The sequence below is a fragment of the Calidris pugnax genome, unplaced genomic scaffold (genome assembly GCF_001431845.1).
Source record: "Calidris pugnax isolate Ruff unplaced genomic scaffold, ASM143184v1 scaffold132, whole genome shotgun sequence".
NCBI classification, from domain to species: Eukaryota; Metazoa; Chordata; class Aves; order Charadriiformes; family Scolopacidae; genus Calidris; species Calidris pugnax.
In genome coordinates this window covers 1,464,722-1,487,626 of record NW_015090910.1, presented here as the reverse complement: position 1 = coordinate 1,487,626, position 22,905 = coordinate 1,464,722, and the positions used below count along the sequence as shown (strand labels likewise).

Below are 22,905 nucleotides of genomic sequence, written 5' to 3'. Positions count from 1 at the left end.
CTCTTCCAACCTCAATGATTCTATGATTCTATGAAGTCAAGGGTTTCTTTACCCCACTCATTTTCCCTGCTCATGTCTCAAACCCAGGCCATGGTTGCCCTCCTCCTTACTGCAAACACGACATGATGAGACTACGCCACTTACCACCGACTGTGTCCCTCGGGTGGAAGAGGTTGTCACGGGGGTTATGGTGATGGTACTCGTCACCTTGCTGGCCGCAGGGCGCGAGGACAGGTTGTTGCGGGGCGATCGCAGGACGGTGCCCGTCACGACTTCCTTCTCCGCCGCCATGTTCACCGGCCGGACCGTTATCACGGGACTGGCGCCGTCGGCTGCGGCAGCGGGAGAGCGTTTGAACTGGGAACCCAAGTGGATGTGGATTTTGTTGTCTTCCGTCGTGATGATGTTGGCGTTGGCGTTGTACTTGCGGATGGGAGTGGGGACGGTTTGTTTTTCCGGCGTTACTTTGAAGACAGCCCTTCCCATGGTCATATCTTGTGACTGTGGAGAGACAGAGATTTCTGCCGGGGCTGCGGACGTCGATACCGTCATGATCTGAATTGGGGACGCGGGTCTGTCGGCAAAGGGTGCTCTCCCTCCCTCTGGGGACTTCTCCCTGGAGAACGTCGTGATAGTGACTGGAGACATGGAACGATCTGGGCCCATGGGACTTTCGCTGCCTTTTCCCTTTTGTGGCATAATGTTTGGAGAGGGAATGATGGTTATGCGTGGCTTCTGATTTCCCAAAGTAGGAATGACAGTGGTACTCGAAAAAAATTCCTCTGAGGTTGGACTGGTTATCTCCAAGGTAGCCGTGCTGTTCTCATGGTCTGGTGTCACTCGAATATGAAGAGGTTGACCCTGCTTTGGTGAAAGGACAACCTCCCCGGGATGCGCTGGGCTACTGTGGGCTCGGGTTCCTCTATCAGGAGTTGCCTGAGCCCCAGTTTCCCTCTTTCTCATCCAGGGTATCCAAGATTTCCTCATGGCGAGTTCGTTTGCTGCCGGAGGGTATCTCTCGAGCACTGAAGAACGCTCCATGGGTTTTTTCAGACCTACCTGTCGCAGATTGCTCATGATGTGATTCTCCTCCTGGAAGGATTTCCTTATAAACACTGCGGGGGTTTCCTCTTCTACTGCTTCACTGCTGACAGCATCTGTCTGCACGCCGGTGGACGTCACAGGAACATCAACCATTCTTCGTCCGTTTATGCTGGGCCTCAGAGCACGGCTGTAACGCTTCGAAAGCTCCAGCTCCCTGCTTAGATTCAGAACTTCCTGCCCCATGCTCTTGTTTTTATTTTCTTCTTCCATAAACCTTTGCTGCAGCACCGAATAATCGACCTGGAGCTGAGAAAGCTGGTCTTCTTTGTTCATTAGCTCGTGGATTTTTTCCTTCAGAGCTTGAACTTCTGCTTTCAAGTCTCTGCTCTTGGCCTCTTCCAGACGAAACCTGTGCCTGAGCTCTGCCTCCTGGCTCACCGCTTCACCCTTTTCTATGGCTTTGGTTTTGGCAATCTGGAGTTTCATCTCCTCCAGCTGCTGAGAAAGAAAGTTAGCTTTGTCCTGCTCAGTCCTAAATTTCTGCTCCAGCTGATCATATTCATCTTCCGTCTTCATCAAATCTCCTTCCACCACTTCCAATTGTTTGAGACGTTTTTTCAGCCTTTCAATTTCAACGGTCAGTTCTTTGATCTTGTTGTCCTCATGACACCCATGCTCTGGTCCTTTCCTGCTTCGACCTCTTGTAATTTCTCTTTCTACTTCCTCCATACCATCAAGTCTTTTCTTTAACAGGTCAACTCTACAGCTTAGTTCAGAGGATTTTTCTTCTTCGCTTCTCAGTTTGCCAATTAACTCATCCCTTTCCTTTGTCAAACTGGACACCTTTTCCTCCATTTCGGATTTCAGTTTCAAAAATTTCTTACTTTCTTCTATCAGCTTCTCTGTTACATCCATAACTTTCCCTTGTTCAACTTTAAAATTCTTGGTTAGACCCTCAACCTTTTTTTCCTCCTGTTTTATTTTTTCCATCATATTTTTTCGTTCATCCACCAACATTACAGTAAACGACTTCAGCTTTGTCAGGTCATCTTTTAAGCTTATTTCAGCTTTTTCCAACTGGCTTTCTGATGCCTCGAGGTCTTTCACTCGTGTCTTCACCACTTCCAACTCATTTATCAAATCCTTAGTCAAATTCTTTTCTCTCTCCAAGTTTAAGTGCAGCTGGGTACATTCAGACTTACTTTTACTGAAAGCCTCTTCCAGCTTCTCTAGTTCTGACATTCTTTTCTGCAATTTTTCCACTTCAAGTTTCAACTCTTTGCTATGGTGCTCTTCCTCTTGTAGTTTATTTTTCAGCTCCTTACACTGGGATTCGGTTTTTGTGATCTCTTCATCTTTCCCCTCCATTTCAAGCACGCGCTTGCGGAGGTTCTCCACCTCTGCCATTAAGCTAGAGTTTCCACATTCCCCTTTGGCAATTTTATCTCTTAGTTCTTGAAGTTCCTCCTCAGCTTTTTGGAGGTTTTTGTTAGTCTCTTCTAGCTCCTCTATTCTGCGAGTCAACCCCACCAGTTTAAGCCTCAGCTGTCGATTATGTGACTCTTGATTGGCCAGTTTAGCGGTCATCTCCTCATGTTCCTGAGAAAACGAGGATGTTTTGTGTTCAAGTTCTGCCTCCAACCTCATCAGTTTTTGCCCATCTTCTTTTGTTTTCGCGCTAATAATTTTAAGCTTTTCTTCTTCTTCCTTTAGTTTTTGGGTTAAGTCCTGTATTTTCTGGCTTTGCTGACCGAGTTGTTCAATATGCATTTGTCTCTCATCCACCAGCATGAGTGCGAATGATTTGAGCTTGACTAGTTCTTCTCTTAGTTTATTGAGCCTCTTTGTGTGTTCCTTCTCCTTCCGGGCTTGATAGATCTTCTCCTGCTCAAGAAGTTTCTTCAACCTGAAACGAGTTAGAAGAGATGCATTAAACTAAAATATATATACATATAGTTGTGTTTCTCTATTTTTTAAATCACCTTCATTTTATCATATTTTCATTACTAAACGAGGTAGTCTTTCAGGAAATAACAACCTGCTACACTTACAATCCCAAACCAAGTATTTTAAATTACAAAACCTAACTGAAAACTATGCAAAATCATCTAGAAATCTGAAAAGCAGTGAATTTTTATACACATATAGATAAAAAATACATCAGATTTTAATTCCTTTACATTTAATTCTGTGTTGGGATGATGTTGGTAAAAGCATATACTACCCCAACAGGACAAGTATATGTACTCACCAGTCCATTTATACCAAACTTGTTTTACAAGGTGGATTCCTCCTTGTGTCTTGTATACACAAAAGGGTGTAAAATAAGATTAAAAATGACAACTAATTGCTACGTGCAGTCACACATAAATGGATCAATCCCAGTGACAAATAAACCAGCAGGAGAGAAGGGTACATTAGCAAACAACTGATTGATAACCATCCGGGCATCACAGGCATAAGAAATCAGCAGGAAGATAGATTTGCCAGCACAGTGACTATTACATTAAAAAGTTTCTTCTTCCAGGCACATTTCCGTTTAAAGCAGTAGTTTTTGTGGACTGCAAGGGTCAGATCAATCAAACCTTTGGCTACATAGAATCATAGAATCATCTAGGTTGGAAGGGACACCTAAACCCAGCTGGAAAATGCTCTTCTTTATATAATCTATTAAGCTGTATTTTCAGGTAATATCAAAGCTCACGATACACAAATTAGGTGTATCCTCAGAAAGATAACAAAGACCTACATTTTCCAGCCTTACGCGTGCAACATTTCAATGGAGAAAATATTGGCCATGTAAGTGTTTTATATCTGTGATTTATAGTCAGGATATGTTGACGTCAGCACAGGAAGTTCCTGCACACGTTGTAAGCACAGACTTATGAGGGTGAGGATCCTCAGCTGAGAGAGGGGCACAGATAACACAGGGACACATTCCCTGCTACTGCGGGACCCTTACTGCAAAATTTCACTGAATTTCACTGAATTTTAGAGTTGGAAGGGACCATAGAGATCATCTAGTCCAACTCCCCTGCTGAAGCAGGATTGCCCAGAGCTAGAGCATGTTACTCAGGACTGCATCGATATGATTTAGAGCAGACACAGGTATGCATTTGTCTCAATTTCCCATGAAATTACATGTTTTTTAAAACACTGTCAAAGCACCCACAACTCCCATGTCCCCAGTCATGACACGGGCGATGGTTCAAATCCACTTGCTTTGCTTCCCCTCCCTTTGGAGCTTTTCAGCTTCTTTGTGAGATACCCAGTGAAGTGATAATAGCGATTTACCACCTGTTAATTAACTTGCAATACCATCCATAGCTTAGCAAAGATGGGCTTTGGTCAGTATTTTTATCTTAAATGCTGAACTGCAGATGGGGGTGGGTGAAGCACAGATATACACAATTAAATTAAATTTAAATTAAAATGGTGCAAAGAGCTCTGGGGCGCAATGTTGTAGGAGAAGGATGTCTCCTGGAGCCCTCACCTCGATTCTACACCCCTCACCTCAACTCTACACCCCTCACAAAAGCCCCATGAACTGGGGCCTCCAGCAACTGTGAATGTGTCACTCCTCGGGGACCAGAACGAACAGGAACTGGGAAGAAAAACTCTAAGAAAAGGGGAGGAAGTCAGAAAGCAGCACAGGATGCAGTAGGTAGGGAAGGAGAAGGCTGAAGAATGCGTTTGAAAACAAGAGTCGGATGGGATGTGGGAGTAAGAGAATAGTAGGAACCAGTGGGAGAGAGAAAAACAAACAAACCTTCCAGCCAACCTCGCCGGGTCACAGATTATTCTCAAAAAAAAAAAAATCTCCTGGGTTCTGGCAGCTCTTTGGAAAGGGCTGAAAAGCCCGTGCTGGTGGATGCCTCATTATGGGGCAAGTTAGAATGTCAAAAGGTAAAAAAAAGACCCGCTGCCACTCACAAAGCATGCACTTCTCACACTAAAGAAGGAACTTTATTAGCATGCAATGTATCCCCTGGCTGCTCTATCACACTGCTTCATGCAACAGTTTCTGCCAAGAACTCTCCCTCATCTCCCCCAGGCTACATTTTTAAAGAAATAATATAAACCCTTTCACAAAATATTATTTGCCGTGACAGAACAGTGTGTCCTAAACTGGCAGGGCTCTAAATGACCCATCTCCCAAAGTCATGAACATATATATATGAGCATACAAGACCTTCAAAATAGAGAATGTTTCCAGCCATCCTTGTCCCACAGAAGCATACAAGACCTTCAAAATAGAGAATGTTTCTAGCCATCCTTGTCCCACGGAAAAATTTTAAGGTGACCCTATTGAATACAGGCTGAGAGAGTTGGGAGGGTTCAGCCTGGAGAAGAGAAGGCTCCAGGGAGACCTTAGAGCCCCTTCCAGTCCCAAAGGGGCTCCAGGAGAGATGGGGAGGGACTCTGGATCAGGGAGGGGAGCCATAGGATGAGGGGGAACAGTTTTAAACTGAAAGAGGGGAGATTGAGATGAGATCTCAGGAGGAAATTCTTTGCTGTGAGGGTGGTGAGAGCCTGGCCCAGGTTGCCCAGAGAAGCTGTGGCTGCCCCATCCGGGGAAACTCCTTCTAAAATCTGGTTCTGTGAGGGACGAGTGGGAAAGCAGCATCCAAAGCTGTGCCAATGCCAAAGTAATAACCCAAATCTACACCTTTTCAGTGTTACTTCTAAACACTAAAATAAAGCCGAGTTTAAGCTGGCTCCTGCTTTTCCAGCCTTGTACAACTCTCACGTCTCAGTGGTTGAACTGGAATTTCAGCAGGACTGCAAGGTGATGTTGTCCCCTCTTGACCCTCACAGCTGATTTTTTTATTGGGCTTCTCATCTGACTGCTGCTGCTAATTGCTAATTACCCAAAACCTGCGTGGGCTCTGATGCAGCACTAAAAGCACCTCAGACCCCCAGCACACGTGTTTTCAATGTGTTATCCAGAGCAACCGCACACAGGATTATCAAGAGGTTGAAAGCAGCTGAATTCAGGCTCAAATTAAGCAAAAAAGAAAAGAAAACCAAACCCAAACCTTTAACAATGAAATGTGGGGCTGGATACAGCCAAAACACTGATGAGCCAACACTTTGGTACCCTCCAATGCAGTCCCTGTGTTTCCTTCAGGTTGGTCATCAGAAGTGGGAGGAGATGCTGAGCTGCTGAAGCCCATCCCTCCAGAGCTGTGGCCTCACTTCTTTTATTGCAGTTCTGTTCCTGAGCTTTGTCCCATGGGTTCTGCCCACCTTGCTTGGGCTGGGGCTCATCTCCCTCAGGTTTGGGTGGCAATTTTTCCTTAAAGCAAACCTGGCCAGTACCTATTTTTTCCCCCCTCAGCTACACAACAGCTGCCAGAAAGTCCAGTTATTGTGTCAACGTGTTTGTACAAGACAGTTGTGGCACAGACACAGTGTGTAAAACAGCACCTTGGGTACATTGGGAAGAGGTGCCCAGCTTAGGGAGGGCTCTGGTCTGCTGCTAGCGAGTCCCTGAGTCCTCCCTGAAGGACAGGAGGACATGGAGGGCTCTATCTCCTCCTTCCAAAGAGAAACACAGAGTGGTTGAAGGGCTTCTTGCTGGAGGCTGCTGGTCAGCCATCAGGGTGCTTTACCATTCTGTGGTCAATTCATGGAATCAATAAAACCACAACTTCATTTAACCACATACATTGTTTTTCCTGTTTTATTTCTGTGTGGGTCAAGTCCAGCACGGAGATGCACAGGAGGGACCATCCAGAACCATTCAGAGTGTCCCTTCTCAGACCAGAGCAAGACTCCAATGTAAGTTATACCTTACAGCTGGAGAATAATGATTTTGTGGGTTTGAAGGACACTGCAATGGTTTCACACCAGGAGCGCTCCCGTGGGCATTACTGGATGTGAGGTGGGATTTGTTTATGGTAAAAGCAGCAGCAAAGACCTTTGCTAAAATCAAGCATTAGTTCTTGTCTACTTTTGCAAAAGAAATTACAGTGATCAGTGGGCGTTTTCTTGCCTTCTGAAGGATGATAAACTTTGTGACTACATTTGAAATACAATAAATGGAGCAAACTGGGAACTATAAACCCCCCAGTTAGCACTGACAGCTGATACCAGCAGCCATTCTCCAAAGTGGGTTATGATATTTTAAGAAAATACAAAGAATTTTCAATTTTCAGGGGAAAGACGCTCAGCAATTTGCAAGAACCCACCTCTACCCTCAAAAGAGCATGGTCTGTGGGAACGTTTGGGCAGTGCCTTCCAGCTGCCTGCACCTGGTTGAGCTCCCTGCTTTGCAACCAGACTAAGCCAAGCTTCCCAAGGTGTCTCCAGTGTTTCATGAAGCACTTGCAGGAAGGGCTAAAGAGGAGGGCAATCCAGAGAGGGGAGAGCTATTTCCCCTGCTTCAAGGCAGGAGGGACAGCAGGTAGATGGAAGAGGAGAGAAGGGAGGGAAGCAGGTAAGGTCTCTGGAGGACCTTTTAACTGAGTTCCTACACAGCCTGGAGGTCCACAGAGCTCCTCATCGCTGTTCCAGCACAAAGCCATCTCAGACGTACTGCTCTGTACTTTATTTTGCCATTTAAATTCCAAAAAAGTGTGTTGCAATGGGATGTAATGCCTTCTCTCCTATTTTGTGGGCTGGCAGTAAGCGGGAGTTAAGAGAAGGGACTAACAAGGACTGGGGCACTCTAAGGATGAGCTGACTGATGGCTGGTGGATCACAGAACCGTAGGGGTTGGGAGGGACCTCTGGAGCTCATCTAGTCCAATCCCCTGCCAGAGCAGGGTCACTGCCTCCTCCCCGAGGGGCCAGCAGCATTCCTGCCACTCACCCAGCAATCCCAAGGAAGCCCTGGGAAAACAAACACCTTCTCAAAGCTCCATTTTCCACTTCAAGCCTCAAGAGCTTGCTGCCGTGTGTGCAGAGTCACGGGGACTGGACAACTCTCTGGTGGTAGCTCCAGAAAGGTGCTGCCCATGGAGCCATGTGAGAGGCTGCTCACCAGAACCCTGGGGCAATGAAAACCAGCAAGAGGTGGTTTAACTTAATAAAGGAGCTCCCTCCTAATACATTATTTTTTCCTGTTTATGTACAACAGCTGATTTTGATGGTTATTTCTACAGCCACTGGGAAATCCTCCACGTCACGACTATTTCTGTGTCCTTCAGTATTTGGGGCCAGGCTGAGATACCCAGAGGTTAAATTTCACTGATTCTGAGCTCTTTACAATTTCAGCTAAGACCAAAGAGAATCAAAAGGCGGTGAGACTCTCTAGGACACAAAGCAATCAGGCCTGATGCTCAAATTGGGCAATTCAAAATTAGGTAAGGCTTTCAAATCATCAGCTTCAGTCCTTCCCTCATCTCCTTCTCAACTGAGAGGAGAAAGATGTAAATGAGATCAGATCCCACGGCAAGAAAAAGAAGGAAACACACTGGACTTTCTCCTTTCTTTCCACTCTCCTTTCTATCCACTCAACTTTAAAGGCAAGGAGCAGAGACAAGTGTTTGGACGACCTTGCTGCAGAGCTCCCTGAGCTGCCGTGCAGTTTATCACAGGGTCAACTCCAAAAACAAATAAAAAACTTGTAAAAAAAAAAAAAAATAGTTATCAGTCCTAGTCACTCTAAAGACAAATTTTCTGGCTACAAGAGTTGAAGTGTAAAAAACTGCAGATTCTTCACCACTGAATTAACTTTTGAGAATTGATTGTATCAAATTATATCAAAAGCAAAATGATATTCTTGCTCTTTCAACACTAACAACAGTTCCCAAATTGTACCGACAGAAAGAAAACATTTTCCATACTTAGGAAGACACATTGCTTGTTGTTTACAACAATTTTTCCTCCGGCTTTTGTTTCTAACACCGATTTTGGAAAAATTAAAATCCAGTTTGTTGAGATAGTTCATTGGTGCTGACCCTGTCCCACTTCACTGACCAGTGACCGAAAGCAGTAGTTTGGAATAAGAACACTTACTGCATCCCGTGTCCCGCCACCTTCCCAGCACCTTGTTCGCAGAAGAAAAACGCCAAAAAACTTTCTTTTGGTCGACCAAAACATGACCACAATCCGCGCAGGCTGTGAAACGGTATTACAGCCTGACAGGCGCTTTTTTCCAGCCCCCACACCCCCCCTTAATTAAGATATCCGTATTAATTTAGCAGGTCAGAGGAAGGGACGGGGTGGGGGGAGCGGAAAATGCAACCAGCCCTGAGACAAGGGAGCTCAGCTGAGAGATGAAATTCCCCAAACCTGCCCCCGGGCTGCCCTTGTCCTCCCCTGACCCCCCCCGGCAGGACACCCCCCCGTCACCCCCAAAAGCTGCCCCTTCCCCGGCTCCAGCCGAGCACGGGGAGGGACCGGGGCCACCCCGGGCTCACACCGAGCATCCCGGTCCCCCCTCCCGCCGCCCTCCGTTATCCCCTGTACACGGACCAGAACAATTAGCACTGCTCAAATTAAAAGTCTTAATAACAATAATAAAAAAATCTGAATTCTCTTACCTTATAATTAGACCGGTTTTTTAAAAGCTACCAAAAAACGATAATGAAAAAGGGCAATTTCGCAGCTCCGCGCCCGCTCCGCGGGGGGAGGGAGGGAAGGAGGAGGGGGGGGTGGAGCCGCCTCGGAGGGCAGGAGGGGTGGAAAGGGTTTGGGCGACCGGGTGGCTCCTTTGGGCCAGCCCTTCCTTTCAGCACCCGCTTTGCCGGGGTTTATTATTGACAGCCCCCTCCGGTCCCGCAGGGTCTGGGTTAAGGATTAAAACCAGCCATGGGGGGGCAGGGAACCCTGGCGAGATGCCCCGCCGGGCCGGGATGCCCAGAAGCCGGGTGTCCCGGCCGCGGGTCCTTCCTCTTCCTCAAGAAAAGTTTCTCTCCCTTTTTCTCTGGTGGCGCTGCTGGTGCTGAGCCCCGGGTGATGGTGACATCGGCTGAGAAAAGCGTGAGAATATATGAAGAAAAGCCCCCACGGATTCGATACACGCACATATTTGGTTTGGAAAATTCATGCTGAGCGGGAGCCTTCATCATTCTGCCTTAAGTCTCTGCATTAAAAAAGTCCAAAATCAGCCCTTTTATTCCCAAACCTTAGGGATTGCTTCTATTTGCCTAATGATTCCCTAGATTGCCCAGGGTCACCTCTTTCTCTCCCTTTTTCTCTGGTGGCGCTGCTGGTGCTGAGCCCCGGGTGATGGTGACATCGGCTGAGAAAAGCGTGAGAATATATGAAGAAAAGCCCCCACGGATTCGATACACGCACATATTTGGTTTGGAAAATTCATGCTGAGCGGGAGCCTTCATCATTCTGCCTTAAGTCTCTGCATTAAAGAAGTCCAAAATCAGCCCTTTTATTCCCAAACCTTAGGGATTGCTTCTATTTGCCTAATGATTCCCTAGATTGCCCAGGGTCACCTCTTCAGGTTATTCAGCCTGGAGAAGAGGAGGCTGAGGGGAGACCTTATTGCTCTCTCCAACTCCCTGAAAGGAGGGTGTAGAGAGATGGGGGTCCATCTCTTTTCCCAAGTCACAGGTGACAGGACGAGAGGAAATGGCCTCAAGTTACGCCAGGGGAGGTTCAGGCTGGATATTAGGAAAAATTTTTTCACTGAAAGGGTTCTCAGGCATTGGAATGAGCTGCCCAGGGAGGTGGTTGAGGCCCCATCCCTGGAGGTGTTCAAAAGACGGGTTGATGTAGTGCTGGGAGGTCTGGTTTAGTGATGATGCTCCTTGTTTGTTGTGTGGGTGTCTATTTTTGTCAGTTCGGTTGATGGTTGGACAAGATGATCTTTAAGGTCCCTTCCAACCTAGAAGATTCTGTGATTCAGTCTTCACAAGGGGAACTAGAAACTACTTCTCCTTTTCCTTTTCCTTTCCCCTTCTCTTTTCCATCCCTCTTCCCTTTCCCATTCACCTTCCTCTTTTTTTTTTTAAGAAGCCTGGAATATCCAAACCCACTGAAGGTCTATCATGTCAAACATTGGACACAAAAATGGCCCAGTGTGTGTGTTTACATTTTTTGAGAAACTACCTAATTTTGTATTCTTTCATTATTTTTGCCTGGGACCCTGGCCTCATTCAGTGTTCAGACTGGGCAGCGCTGCTTTGGAGAGCAGGTGTTTAATGGTTGATTTTATGCTCTTTATTCCAGGCCATGTTTATCACACACCCTTCAGCCTCTGCCCAGAGCAGAATTGCTCCTTGCTGGTGGGAAACAGGAGCTCAAAGGGAGCAGGTCATGGTTGGGGACCTGCTCCAGGAGATGTGGGATGTGGGTTTTGGTAAGCTGCAGGTGCTCCCATCACAGACCCCTTTGCCCCCAGCCCCCTGAGTGGATGCTCCAGATTCCTGCCCATCAGAGCCTGGATTTCCAACAAGCTCCCCAAAACGAACATCAGTCTGAAAAACATTCCCTGCCCGTGTGAATTAGCTTCAGGTGACTTAACAGTGTAGGAAATCACCCATTTTTGGTAAGCTGCAGGTGCTCCCATCACAGACCCCTTTGCCCCCAGCCCCCTGAGTGGATGCTCCAGATTCCTGCCCATCAGAGCCTGGATTTCCAACAAGCTCCCCAAAATGAACATCAGTCTGAAAAACATTCCCTGCCCGTGTGAATTAGCTTCAGGTGACTTAACCAGCGCCGTGTAGGAAATCACCCACTCAACAGGGGCAGAGTCACATTTTCCAAGGAAACATATACCCGCCTTAATCATTCCCTCCCTTTTTATGTTCTCCTGCCTCATTTACTAAATACTTTCCAAAAGATGAAGTTCGGGTCCTGCAGAGAAGTTGTTGCCTCCTGTGTGCAAAGTTGATGCATCTCAAGCCATTTCTATTTTTTTCCAGTGCCAGAGTGAAGGTTTCGGTACAAAACTTCTGCTTGATTATGCAATTACAAATGATCACATGCATCGAGCAGACAAACGTTCTGCTTCATCTACTTACCCTCTCCTTTGCAACCCTAATAACTGTTCTGGTGGAGCTACGTGTTCTTTAAAAAGAGCAAATGGCATGTACAACAGCAAACACTAAAAGAAATACCCACTGTGGAAATTTACTGACGTGGAATTGGGTTGGCACCGAGGGAGATCCACAGAAGAGTTGAGATCCACCCACTGTTTGGTCCCAGGGTCCTCCTCACCTCTACACTCCCTTTATAACTCCCATCTCTCCCAAATCCACAACCCTCCGAGGTGTCCCAAAAGGTTTAAGTAGAAAACTTGTATATGTATCTATATATACTATATAGAGATATATATAGTATTTCTATTAGGAGAGCAGCTGTGGGTCTCTAGAAGTCAGCTTTGTACATGTGACATGAAGAAGGGAGAGGTCACTGAAGGGCCAGGACGGAAGGGGTCACCCATTTCACACAGTCTGACCGCCCACCATCGCAGCAGGTGTGTAGCAGACTCCTGCCTACAACACAGGCTTCAAGGCATCACCTCTACTCATCACAGATTTGGCACCAAAAAACCCAGCAAATGGAACAATAATGTGTCATGAGAAGACCAGAGGGTGACTGAGGAGCCCTCTGGAGGGTGGCGCATCAGAAAACCATGGAATGATTGAGATTGGAAAGAACTTTGGAGATGTCGGGTCCAGCCACCACAGGTCCAGGTAGAGCAGGTTGCACAGGGCTTGCTCTACCCAGGTCCCAGACACCTCCAAGGACGGAGGCATCACAATCTCTCTGGGCAACCTGTTCCAGGGCCTGACCAACCTCATGTTTAAAAACATCTAAATTAAGTCAGATCACTAAGACAAGGTGACATAGACTGCCTCATGGTAATCACCAGCGGCGCCTGTGACCACCAGTGATCCCCAGAGAGGACTTAAGCCAGACCATCAGCTCCCTCAGCTTACCCTGCCACAGAAAAAGAAAAAAAAAGCAGCCCAGGGAAGGCAATGTTGAGTCACAGAAGTTGTGTGGTTGTGAGCGAGGAGAAATCTGGACACAGGGTTGTTAGAGACAGCGCAGCACGGCAGGGGTGAGCCCTGCACACCCCGAGATCTGTCTGTACCACCACCAGGCTTCATAATTAAAGTATTCTCCATCACCAGCCCAACTCCTCCAGGTACCCACCGCTCCAGCAGTGCCAGAGCTACAGAAGACATCATGTAGGATGTCCCAGCTAAGGTCAAAGAGACCTTTCACCTTTGCAACTTCTCTTCCCCTTCACAGGAATCGAATTATGCGTATATACAGAAATAGAAAGGTACTCCCTATGTTGTTATTTCTCAAGAGTAACTTTTCAATCACGTCAAAGGCTGGGAAATTCTGGCTTTCTCCCCAGAATTCCATGAATCTTTTTGTTTCTGCTTCCATTGGGATGAAGTAGCCCGAGAGATGCATTCCTGAGTAAAGCAGCACTTGGGACATTGTGAGACCAAATAAGAAAAACATGGAGAAAGAAAAGCAGGGGGGAGAATAGATAGGAATCCCAAATTCCAACTCACCTCTGAATGTCAGAAACTGCACTGTGTGTCTGGCACAGTTGTCTGTGACAGAGGAGAGTAACTGGGAAGCAAAAGATGGTATTGGTTTAACTATTTAATGATGTGCTAATAGACTACACATTTATTTGATATTGTTTATTCTTTAAAAATTCACTAAACTCTGCACAGCCCACAGACAGATTCCTCTTGTGGATCTCAGAGACTTGTAATACACGATTGCCTGATTATAAAATTCTCTATAAACAGGGCTCTGCCCTGCTCTCTGTCAGGTCTTTATCTTCAGTGCAGAAACCTACGTAACATCTACAGGGAAGGCAGCACTTTCAACTCTCCCCAAGTTCTCTAAGGTGTTAGGAAAAAGCCAAGTATTTCTTTTTGTACAAAACAAAACTTTTCCTGAAATTGTGTTTACTGACATACATGAAAAAGGACGATCTGTAGCTTGCCAGACTTTTTTTTTTTTTATCATAAACCCCCCAAAGCAGTGAAAACCTTCTATCGTTATTTTTGGGTTTGGTTTTTCTTTTTTTTTTTTTTTTCCATCTTTAGGAAAGCCAAACTCATTTGGCAAGTCAGACCCATTTTTTTTTTTTTTTTTTTTCCCCATCTTTAGGAAAGCCATACTCATTTGGCAAGTCAAACCTGTCCTCCACTTTCTACTTGGGCAGTTGCCTGCTCTGAGCATAACAGGTACCAATGAGTTCAGTGGCATCTTGATAGAACGTGAAAACTTTGGATATTGAGGGAGGGAAGAGGCTGCTTTTAATCTGCTGCTGAAGATGCAATGGACAAGGGGATCTGTTGGGCCTCTGGGGCACAAATAAAGAATGAAGATAAATACAGTAAGTTCCTGAAATAGGACTTTGTAGGAAAAGCCTGAGAAAAAGACTTGAGGTTGGCCTCGGTGCTGCTGTACCTCGGGCACACGTCATGCCCACTGAAACCCTGACAACCACCTGCCTTCGCCTTGGTTCGTATTGAAAGCAGGTTGTACCACGCAGTTGGGGAAGGAACTGCACACACACACACACATTCACACACTGGCCTTTTTATTACTCCCCAGACCTTTCTAAATAAGCCAGGCTGCCTAGATTTAAAATGATGTTCTTTTTTGCAGCATGAAAATTGCCCTACCTTAGGATCTGCTGCCTTTTAGGCGAGAGCAATTCAAAAGTTTAATAAAAGTATTTCTGGCTTTGTTTTCCTTTTCCACCTTTTTTTTTTTCCCTTTTGGTTTTGTACTTTCTACCCTTAACTGTACTTAACACTTGTGTGTTTCCTTCTGATATCTGGGAAAGCTCAGTGTGAGCAATGTTACACACCTGACCCAGGTACATAATAAATAAATAGAACAAAATTGAGTGGAAATTATAGATTAATACCGAAACGCACAACATGAAATTCTATCACTGGTTTCTTCTCTCCATGAGGAACAAAGCCCATATTGATGGGACTCCCTGAAGCACAAGTGATCCAGCTGGAGTGGGACCTGTCTATACAGCTAACACCAGCTGAAGGGTACTGGTGCACAGTCTGTTCTGGTCATTATTTTGTGAATAAGCACCAGCAGTGTCACAGAAACAGGCTGTAGCCCTTTGACCAAAGCTTCTCTGGAGTCAGGAGCAGAGGTATCCAGGACCTCAGAGAGGTGCCATGATGACCGAATCACAGAATTATAAAATCACAGAGTCATAGAATCATTTAGGTTGCAAAAGACCCTTAAGATCATCATGCCCAAACATTAATTTAACACTGCCAAGCCCACCACTAATCCGTGTCCTTCAGCACCACATCTACTCCTTTTTTAAATCCCTTCAGGAATGGTGACTCTACCACTGCTCTGGGCAGCCTCTGCCAAGGCTTAATAACCCTTTCTGTTAAGAAATTTTTCCTAATATCCATTCTAAACTTGGTGCCACTTGAGGGTGTTTCCTCTTGTCCCCTGTCCTGTTCCTTGGGAGAAGAGACCAACCCCCCCTGGCTACACCCTCCTTTCAGGGAGTTGGAGAGAGTGAGAAGGTCTCCCCTCAGCCTCCTTTTCTCCAGGCTGAACACCCCCTGCTGTTCCTCACAAAACTTGGTCTCCAGACCCCTCACCAGCTCCATTGCCCTTCTCTGGTCCCACTCCAGCCCCTCAGTGTCCTTCCTGTCCTGAGGGGCCCAAAACTGGGCACAGCCCTCAAGGTGGGGCCTCACCAGTGCCCAGTCCAGGGGGACGGTCACTGCCCCAGCCCTGCTGGCCACACTGTTCTTGACACAAGCCAGGATGCTGGTGGCCTCCTTGCCCACCTAGGCACACTGCTGGCTCATATTCAGCCAGCTGCAACCACCAGCCTCAGGTCCTTTTCCGCCGTGCAGCTCCAGCCACCCTTCCCCAGCCTGGAGCATCCATGGGGTTGGTGTGACCCAAGTGCAGGACCCGGCAGTTGGCCTTGGTGACCCTCACACAATTGGTCTCTGCCCATCAATCCAACCTGCCCAGATGATTCCTTGCTGCCCCCCCTGTGGCTGCTTCCACACATCCATGATTCATCAGAGCACCCTGCTAACATCATCTTTCTCTGCTCTAGTCTCCATCCTTCTTTTTCTAAATTACTCACTTTTGATATGTAGGTCTCCACATGGAAAAATGACATGGAGAAGTAACCTTGATGCCTTGTGAGCAGAGAGAGCTGTAGCTGTCCTCAGTTTACCAGGAGAGAGAAACTTCATCTTTTGCCGGTGTCTCAGCCTCTTTTGCTCAAGCTTCACCTGGGACACTAATTAACCCTGACTCATTTTCACCTGTGTGTTGCTTTTGTTCTGTTGGCAGCTGACTCCCTGTTGTTGTTGTTGCTTCTGCTGCCTCCCCCTCACCTGACTTCTCCGAGAAGAATGGAAATACTCCATCTAGATATAAGGGTCATGTTTTTAAGTGTGGCAATAAGTAACTCATAAAGAACAGTGGTGAATATTCCTGCACTGGAAACTGAAAATCAAGGCAGAATTACTTTTTTTCCCCTAAAGTGTATCATCTGACATAAGGATAAAAAAATACACACCTATAAAAGCAGAGAAAAGTAATTAAACTCATGACGATTCCTTCTAGATTGTTCAACTTGACTTCCTGTGAGCACCATATTCAGTGATTTAGCAAATAATGAATCCTCAGTAAAATTTTCAAATGCTGTAAAAGAGCAGCCAGCAGCTGCTTTGATGAACTAACGAGAGACTGATGGGTTTTAACATCATCAGCACTGAGTAATCCTGGCTGTCACACCACGTCCTAATATGCCATGTCCCAACTGTCAGTCTGAAAGGCTGTGGAGATATTTCTGTTCATGTTCCTGCCGGGACACCCAGCTCTTGCCCTGAGCACAAAGGAGTACACACCTGGCCACCACATCCACCTCACACCCCACCTTCCCTACTGCTTTTGGCCCCTTGTGTTCTGGAGGCACAGCATAAATGAGATGTGAGCCTGATACTTTAACCTCCTACTTGTAGTTGCTTAGAGCAGCGTCCAAAAAAGACTCCCATAGATTTCTGGAGTGCAGTTAGTGAGGAATTTAAAGAGGAAAAGACAAAAAACAAACCAAAAAAATAAAACATATAAATCTGAATGTTTGTAGGCACCTGATTTGCGGGCAGATCTGTAGTTTGGTTGCCCAGATTTGCTGTTGCACATCCTTGGAAGTCCCATCATCTTGCCTGAGCTGAACATCATTCTGCACTCGAGGTTATTTGGGACTCATGAAATACATGTCTCTACACATAGAAGGGTGAGGGGCCTGTTCTGAGGACCCAGGAGACATGGGCTGACCACAGTCATTGCACAAGGATGGGAGCCATAGGCACTTCCATCTGAAGGAGGACTTGCAAAGGGGCTGCCTCCTGCACCAGAATACCTGGTTCTAGTCCTTTCCTCAGTGTGAAATATTCCAAACCAGTATTCCTGGGCCGGTTTCACACAGTAAGTGTAAATTCTTGCTTCTGCTTGCCTTAAAATGTCTTTCTACTGTATCTGTGTTGCCCTCTGAATAACTGCAAGGCTTCCACATCCTGTTTCCTAATCAGGTACTGGGTTGTCAGCTGTTACTTCCACTGAGCATCCTTGCTTCCTTGCTTAAAAATCACTCTCTTATTTTTTTTTAAATGCTGTAGTGACATAAGTGCAAATGCTGACTCAAGCACAAATAAAGGCAAAATCAATTTGGCAAAGCTTGCAGCCTCCATGGCAGAATCAATAGGCAATGCTGAGCAAAAAGAATTCAACACACAAAGGCATTATATGGTTGTAGAAATTATGTTAAAATAATAAATCACTATTATTGTAAACAGAAAGGCTTATAGAAGGTATATAAAAATATAACCATACAGGAAATATTTTTGTTGCTGGAGAACAAAATCTTATCCAGCAGCTGCACCTCCACTCAAGAAACTGTTGTATGTAATACATGTATATACGCATATCTATACTTCCACAGGTACACACACACCCACTTTTAAAATCTTTAGAGTTCCTGCTCAGATCCTCATTAATCCCATTAATCAAGAGAAGCCTTACTGACTTCAAAGGAATTGCACCAGTGCCAGTTCTGGGCTCAGAAACCCCAGCGTCAGTTGGCATTTTTATGGGTTAGTTCTTTCCTAAGACTTGAAGAAGCCCCTTGTCCTGTCCCTGGGCACCACTGAAAAAAGACTGGCCCCATCCTCCTGACACCCACCCTTTAGATATTGCTAAGCATTGATGAGATCCCCTCTCAGTCTGCTCTTCTCTGGGCTAAAGAGACCCAGGTCTCTCAACTTTTCCTCAGCAGAAAGGTGCTCCAGTCCCTTGATCATCTTCATAGCCCTTTGCTTACCCTCTCTAGCAGTTCCCTGTCCTTTTGGAACTGGGGAGCCCAGAACTGGTCCCACTGCTCCAGGTGTGGCCTCACCAGGGCAGAGCATTGGGGGAGGATGACCTCCCTCCACCTGCCACTCACAGTCTTTTTAATACATCCCAGGAGAGCGTTGGTCTTCTTGGCCACCAGGGCACATTGCTGGCTCATGGTCAGCTTGCTGTCCACCAGGACTCCAAGGTCCCTCTCCGCAGAGCTGCTTTCCAGCAGGTCAGCCCCTCATCTGTACCGGTGTGTGGGATTACTCCTCGCGTGGTACAGGACCCTACACAGTCAAACCAGGACACACTCCAACTGCAAGTGATGATGCTCCGTCCTCCACACCACACCACACCCCTGCTTCTCCCCACGCTGGGTTGTCCCCACTGTTTTTGCACACCAGGGCTGTATCCCAGCCAGTGATTTGCAGAATGAAATAGTGCCAAAAGCTGTGCATCTTTTTAAAACAAGTCAAGTTATCTTGGAAAAACCTGGTATTTAAGTGATGAAAGGGAATATGTCTATCCCTTTCCAGTTCCTCTGAAAATAAACATTTTAAATGCAACTGTACAGGAACTTTCATCCGGTGATACATATACTTGTCACCAAGAGATACTTTTTCACCTATGACATAATTGCCATCATCAGAGAAGCATTGCTGTCACTCTGCTGTAATTTACCCTCATTTTCTGCTCATTTCTTTATCTTTTCTTATTAGGGCATTACGTAGTCAGCTACATTGCTATTAATCATTCCCTAACATAAGCAACCGGATAATAGAGCTGGATGAGTAAGTGATTTTTCAGTTTCAGAGCTGAAGCAAAAATTCAGTATGTAATTATCAAAAAAAAAAACCAAAACAAAAACTTTAGTTTTTTCCCTCATTCAAGTGAATAAAAAGTTTCATGTGGATTTCAGTGAAACATTTGTTCATCTTGAATAATTCCATTTCCATCTTTGTCATTTTAATAAAAGCAGTAGATAGAGAGGACCATATCTTGGCACCATTCACCAAGCCAACAAGTGAAAAATCCTCTCTTTTCGGGAGATGGAGAGACCCAGCCCAATGAATTCCTGTGTCTGGGGGAATTTAAATGCCCAGGGGCTGACCTACAAGAAGATTTTCACCCCTTTGGTGAAAAGAACTCAAAAAGTATAAAAGTGACTTAACTGGGAAGAGCGGGAAAAGGAAACTAGAATGATGCAAATATAAAACTCATTATTCACATGCTCCACTGCTGGTGGAGATACTGCCAGAGTGAGAAGGGATGCACTTAGCACCCTTTTGGGGAGAGAAAATGGAAAAAGCATTACATCTGTTTAGGGTTAGGGAAGGTTCTGTGTAGGCTGAGCCAGAATAGCCCCCCAAGTCAGGTGGCATCTTGAGGTTCTTCACACAACGCTGTGGAAATTCTCTGACCATGCAGGACACGTCTAGAGTAGCTGCAGGGCATTAATCAAAACAGTAAGTCCTACACTTCACTGCTCAGTCTCTACATCCCTGCACAGGTAACCTTCCAGCTGAGTGTAAAGCAAATATCCAATATGTTCAAGCTGGAGTGCCTGTAAGTACATATTTATACTTGTAAATAACCGGCATCTATCTAAATTTTGTAGAAAGTCACTGAAACCTGGCACTTCAACTGAAACCTGTTTCTAATATTTCTGAATGAGGAAGCAATTTTCCCTACATGACCCCGATTCAGTTCTTGTTTTCTTTCTCTAAAAAACCCGGCAACTTAAAAAGATGGCCTCAGTAGGGCTGTGAAATGATATTTGTTTCAGTAGTATAATAACTCTGAAACATGCCAAAGGCCCCTTAAATATTGAAATTGTTACCTATTGCACCCTGGACAGAGTTCAGGTTCGTGAGTAGATTTTGAATGAAGTCATTTTTTCCCCCCATCTGACCCTGGGATCATTTGAATTGGTGATTTTAGCAAGCAAACTTGCTAGGAATAATGAACTACGTGTAGCTTTGTGTAACAATTCTCTCTCCAGGGCTGTGAAGCCAATGCCTACTTAGAAATAATTTTTGGAAGAATAGCTGAAACAACACATGATGCCATTTTATATAATCCCAGAAGTGAGCGAAGGACTGGACAGTTTTGAGGACTATCCAAGTGTGAAGAGACGGATTTGGATGAGCCCCAGCTCGTGGCAAGCCCCGTGTTGTGTGAAACTCCCGATACTTTCGCAGTGTTTCTCCACGGGCCGGTGGGGCTGTTTGTTCTCTTGTTTTTAAATTACCTTTGGAGCCGTTTTGTTGGAACTTGGGACCAGATTCATTAGTTAAAACATAAACTTTGAGCGGTCGCTGCCTTGCCGTCAGCTAGAGCTGTAAAACAGGACCTGCAGAATGGGTGACCTTCAGATTTACTTAACTGCGCAGAAATGGGATTTGTCATTGCCAGGTTTTTTCATTTATTTCTTTTAATAGACTACCACAGAATTTGTCATCTGTGATCCTGTGGATGTATTGAATTGACAGAAAATAGCCAGTGCTTCCAAACCATACCGATAGTATGTCAGCTTGAAAGAAAAGAAGGGACACCGTGCTGTCACCCTTGTCTTCTTCACCATAAGATTAGGGGTTTGGAGATGCATTTACTGAAAAGTAGACAGGGAGTGACTCAGTGCTTGACTCCGGCCAGTAATGTGCGGTAAGATGAGTAACTACTGCAGGCAATGGTGAATTCCCACAGTCCCATCGGGCTGGCTTTGCCTTTTTTTGGGTCACGATTTGGAAACCAGGACACAGAAACAATCACCATATGAGAAAAAAGTCAGATCACAAAGATGGCTAAGAACTCTTGGAGAAAAAGCTAGCAAAAATCTTTCTCTAAAGAATCTTACTTCCCAGACTTTAAAGGAATCACCAACAGATTACACAGTTCCAGGCCAAAATCTGTGCTATATGTTTGCACCATACACCTCACCCCTATATCTCTCTATGGGGTTATTCTTACTACAGAATTTGGCCTTAAACTGGTAAATCACAGAGATTTATTAGCCCCGAACACTTCATACTTTTGGCGTGATTGTTCTCTAAACAAGTGACTGACTGATGGATACCCTGCCCGGCTGTCTTCCTGCCAGCTTCTTTATTTTACAGTCTCCATAAAAATCAAGAGAAAATGCAAACTGGAAAGGTAACGCACACGAGATCTCCCTCTCATGCTTTGTGCTCACTTGGGTCCCTGAAATCCAGGGGGACAAAAGGCAGGTGTTTCCCAGTGAAAAGCTTGGTGCTGCCGTCTCGTGGGAAAAGGGAGAAGAGGAGCTTTGGTAATAAAAGCAGAAAAGCGAAAAGAGGGTGGAAAAAAAAAAATAAAGGTTTAAAAAACTTGCTAACATCAACATTCCCCTTTTTGTTTCAAGAGGGCTGTGTGCTTTTATTGCTCACAGATCGGTTTCCTTTGCAGGTGATGCGGGCCCAGAATGACATCACCAGCAGAGCAGCCAAGAGCATCTCGGTGCCAGGATGACCGAAGGCGAGAGGAATGTATTATCACAGACCTCCGAGGGTCTTGCCAGTGCATTCCTTGCTGGGGGTGCTGCGATGGGGGAGGCAGAGAGGAGACGATTTTACGCAGAGGCTGAAAGGAAACTTTGTGGGGGAAGGATCCGGGGGTCACAGTCCTGCTGTCTCCTCTAAGCAGATCTAATTATGGCTGTGTACTTCAAAAAGAAGGTTTAACTAAAACCAGATTTAGCAGGGCACTGCTTGGGAAGAGCAGACCCAATCCTCAGTCCTGCCTTGGAGGGAAACGAAAAATGCTTCGGTGCACTGGGAACCCTGTCCCTGTGGTTGTGAAGAATAATCTGAGGCTGCAGCAAGGAAAGCAAGAGCCAGTGTGAAACAGAATCACAGAATCACAGAATCTTCTAGGTTGGAAGGGACCTTAAAGATCATCTTGTCCAACCGTCAACCTAACTGACAAAAATAGACACCCGCACAACAAACAAGGAGCATCATCACTAAACCAGACCTCCCAGCACTACATCAACCCGTCTTTTGAACACCTCCAGGGATGGGGCCTCAACCACCTCCCTGGGCAGCCCATTCCAATGGCTGAGAACCCTTTCAGTGAAAAAATTTTTCCTAATATCCAGCCTGAACCTCCCCTGGTGTAACTTGAGGCCATTTCCTCTCGTCCTGTCTCCTGTGACTTGAGAGAAGAGACCGACCCCCACCTCTCTACACCCTCCTTTCAGGGAGTTGTAGAGAGCAATAAGGTCTCCCCTCAGCCTCCTCTTCTCCAGGCTGAATAACCCCAACACTCATGGCTTCTGTGAACTCTTACAGTAAAATGTGACTAAACACAATATCGATGCTCTCAGATGTTAGGTACTGGGTGTGTATTCACTGCCGCGTTGTGTGATGGGGTAGAAGAGTCCCAGCAGTCGCAGGGATGCTGCTGGAAATATCAAGTTGCTCACAAAGCAGTTGTGTGGGTCTCCCTTAACCAGCTCCACCAAAGCCTCTCTGCCACATGGCACCCTCTGTTCCACAAACCACAGCCCATGCTTATGAAAGAAACTCCCTCCTCC

General features: G+C 45.8%; 1 protein-coding gene across 3 annotated transcripts in view; it reads right to left on the bottom strand.

Moving 5' to 3' along the window:
* FILIP1 (filamin A interacting protein 1) overlaps positions 1-22,905 on the bottom strand; it is a 118,507-nt gene that overhangs the window by 23,223 nt on the left and 72,379 nt on the right. For 2 of the 3 annotated variants that reach the window (XM_014949326.1, XM_014949327.1), the window contains exon 5: positions 145-2,950. In XM_014949326.1, coding sequence (XP_014804812.1) covers positions 145-2,950 — 2,806 coding nt within the window. Of the gene's footprint in view, positions 1-144; positions 2,951-9,535; positions 9,618-22,905 lie in introns of those variants that run through there. The other variant, XM_014949328.1, reaches the window with a different exon arrangement.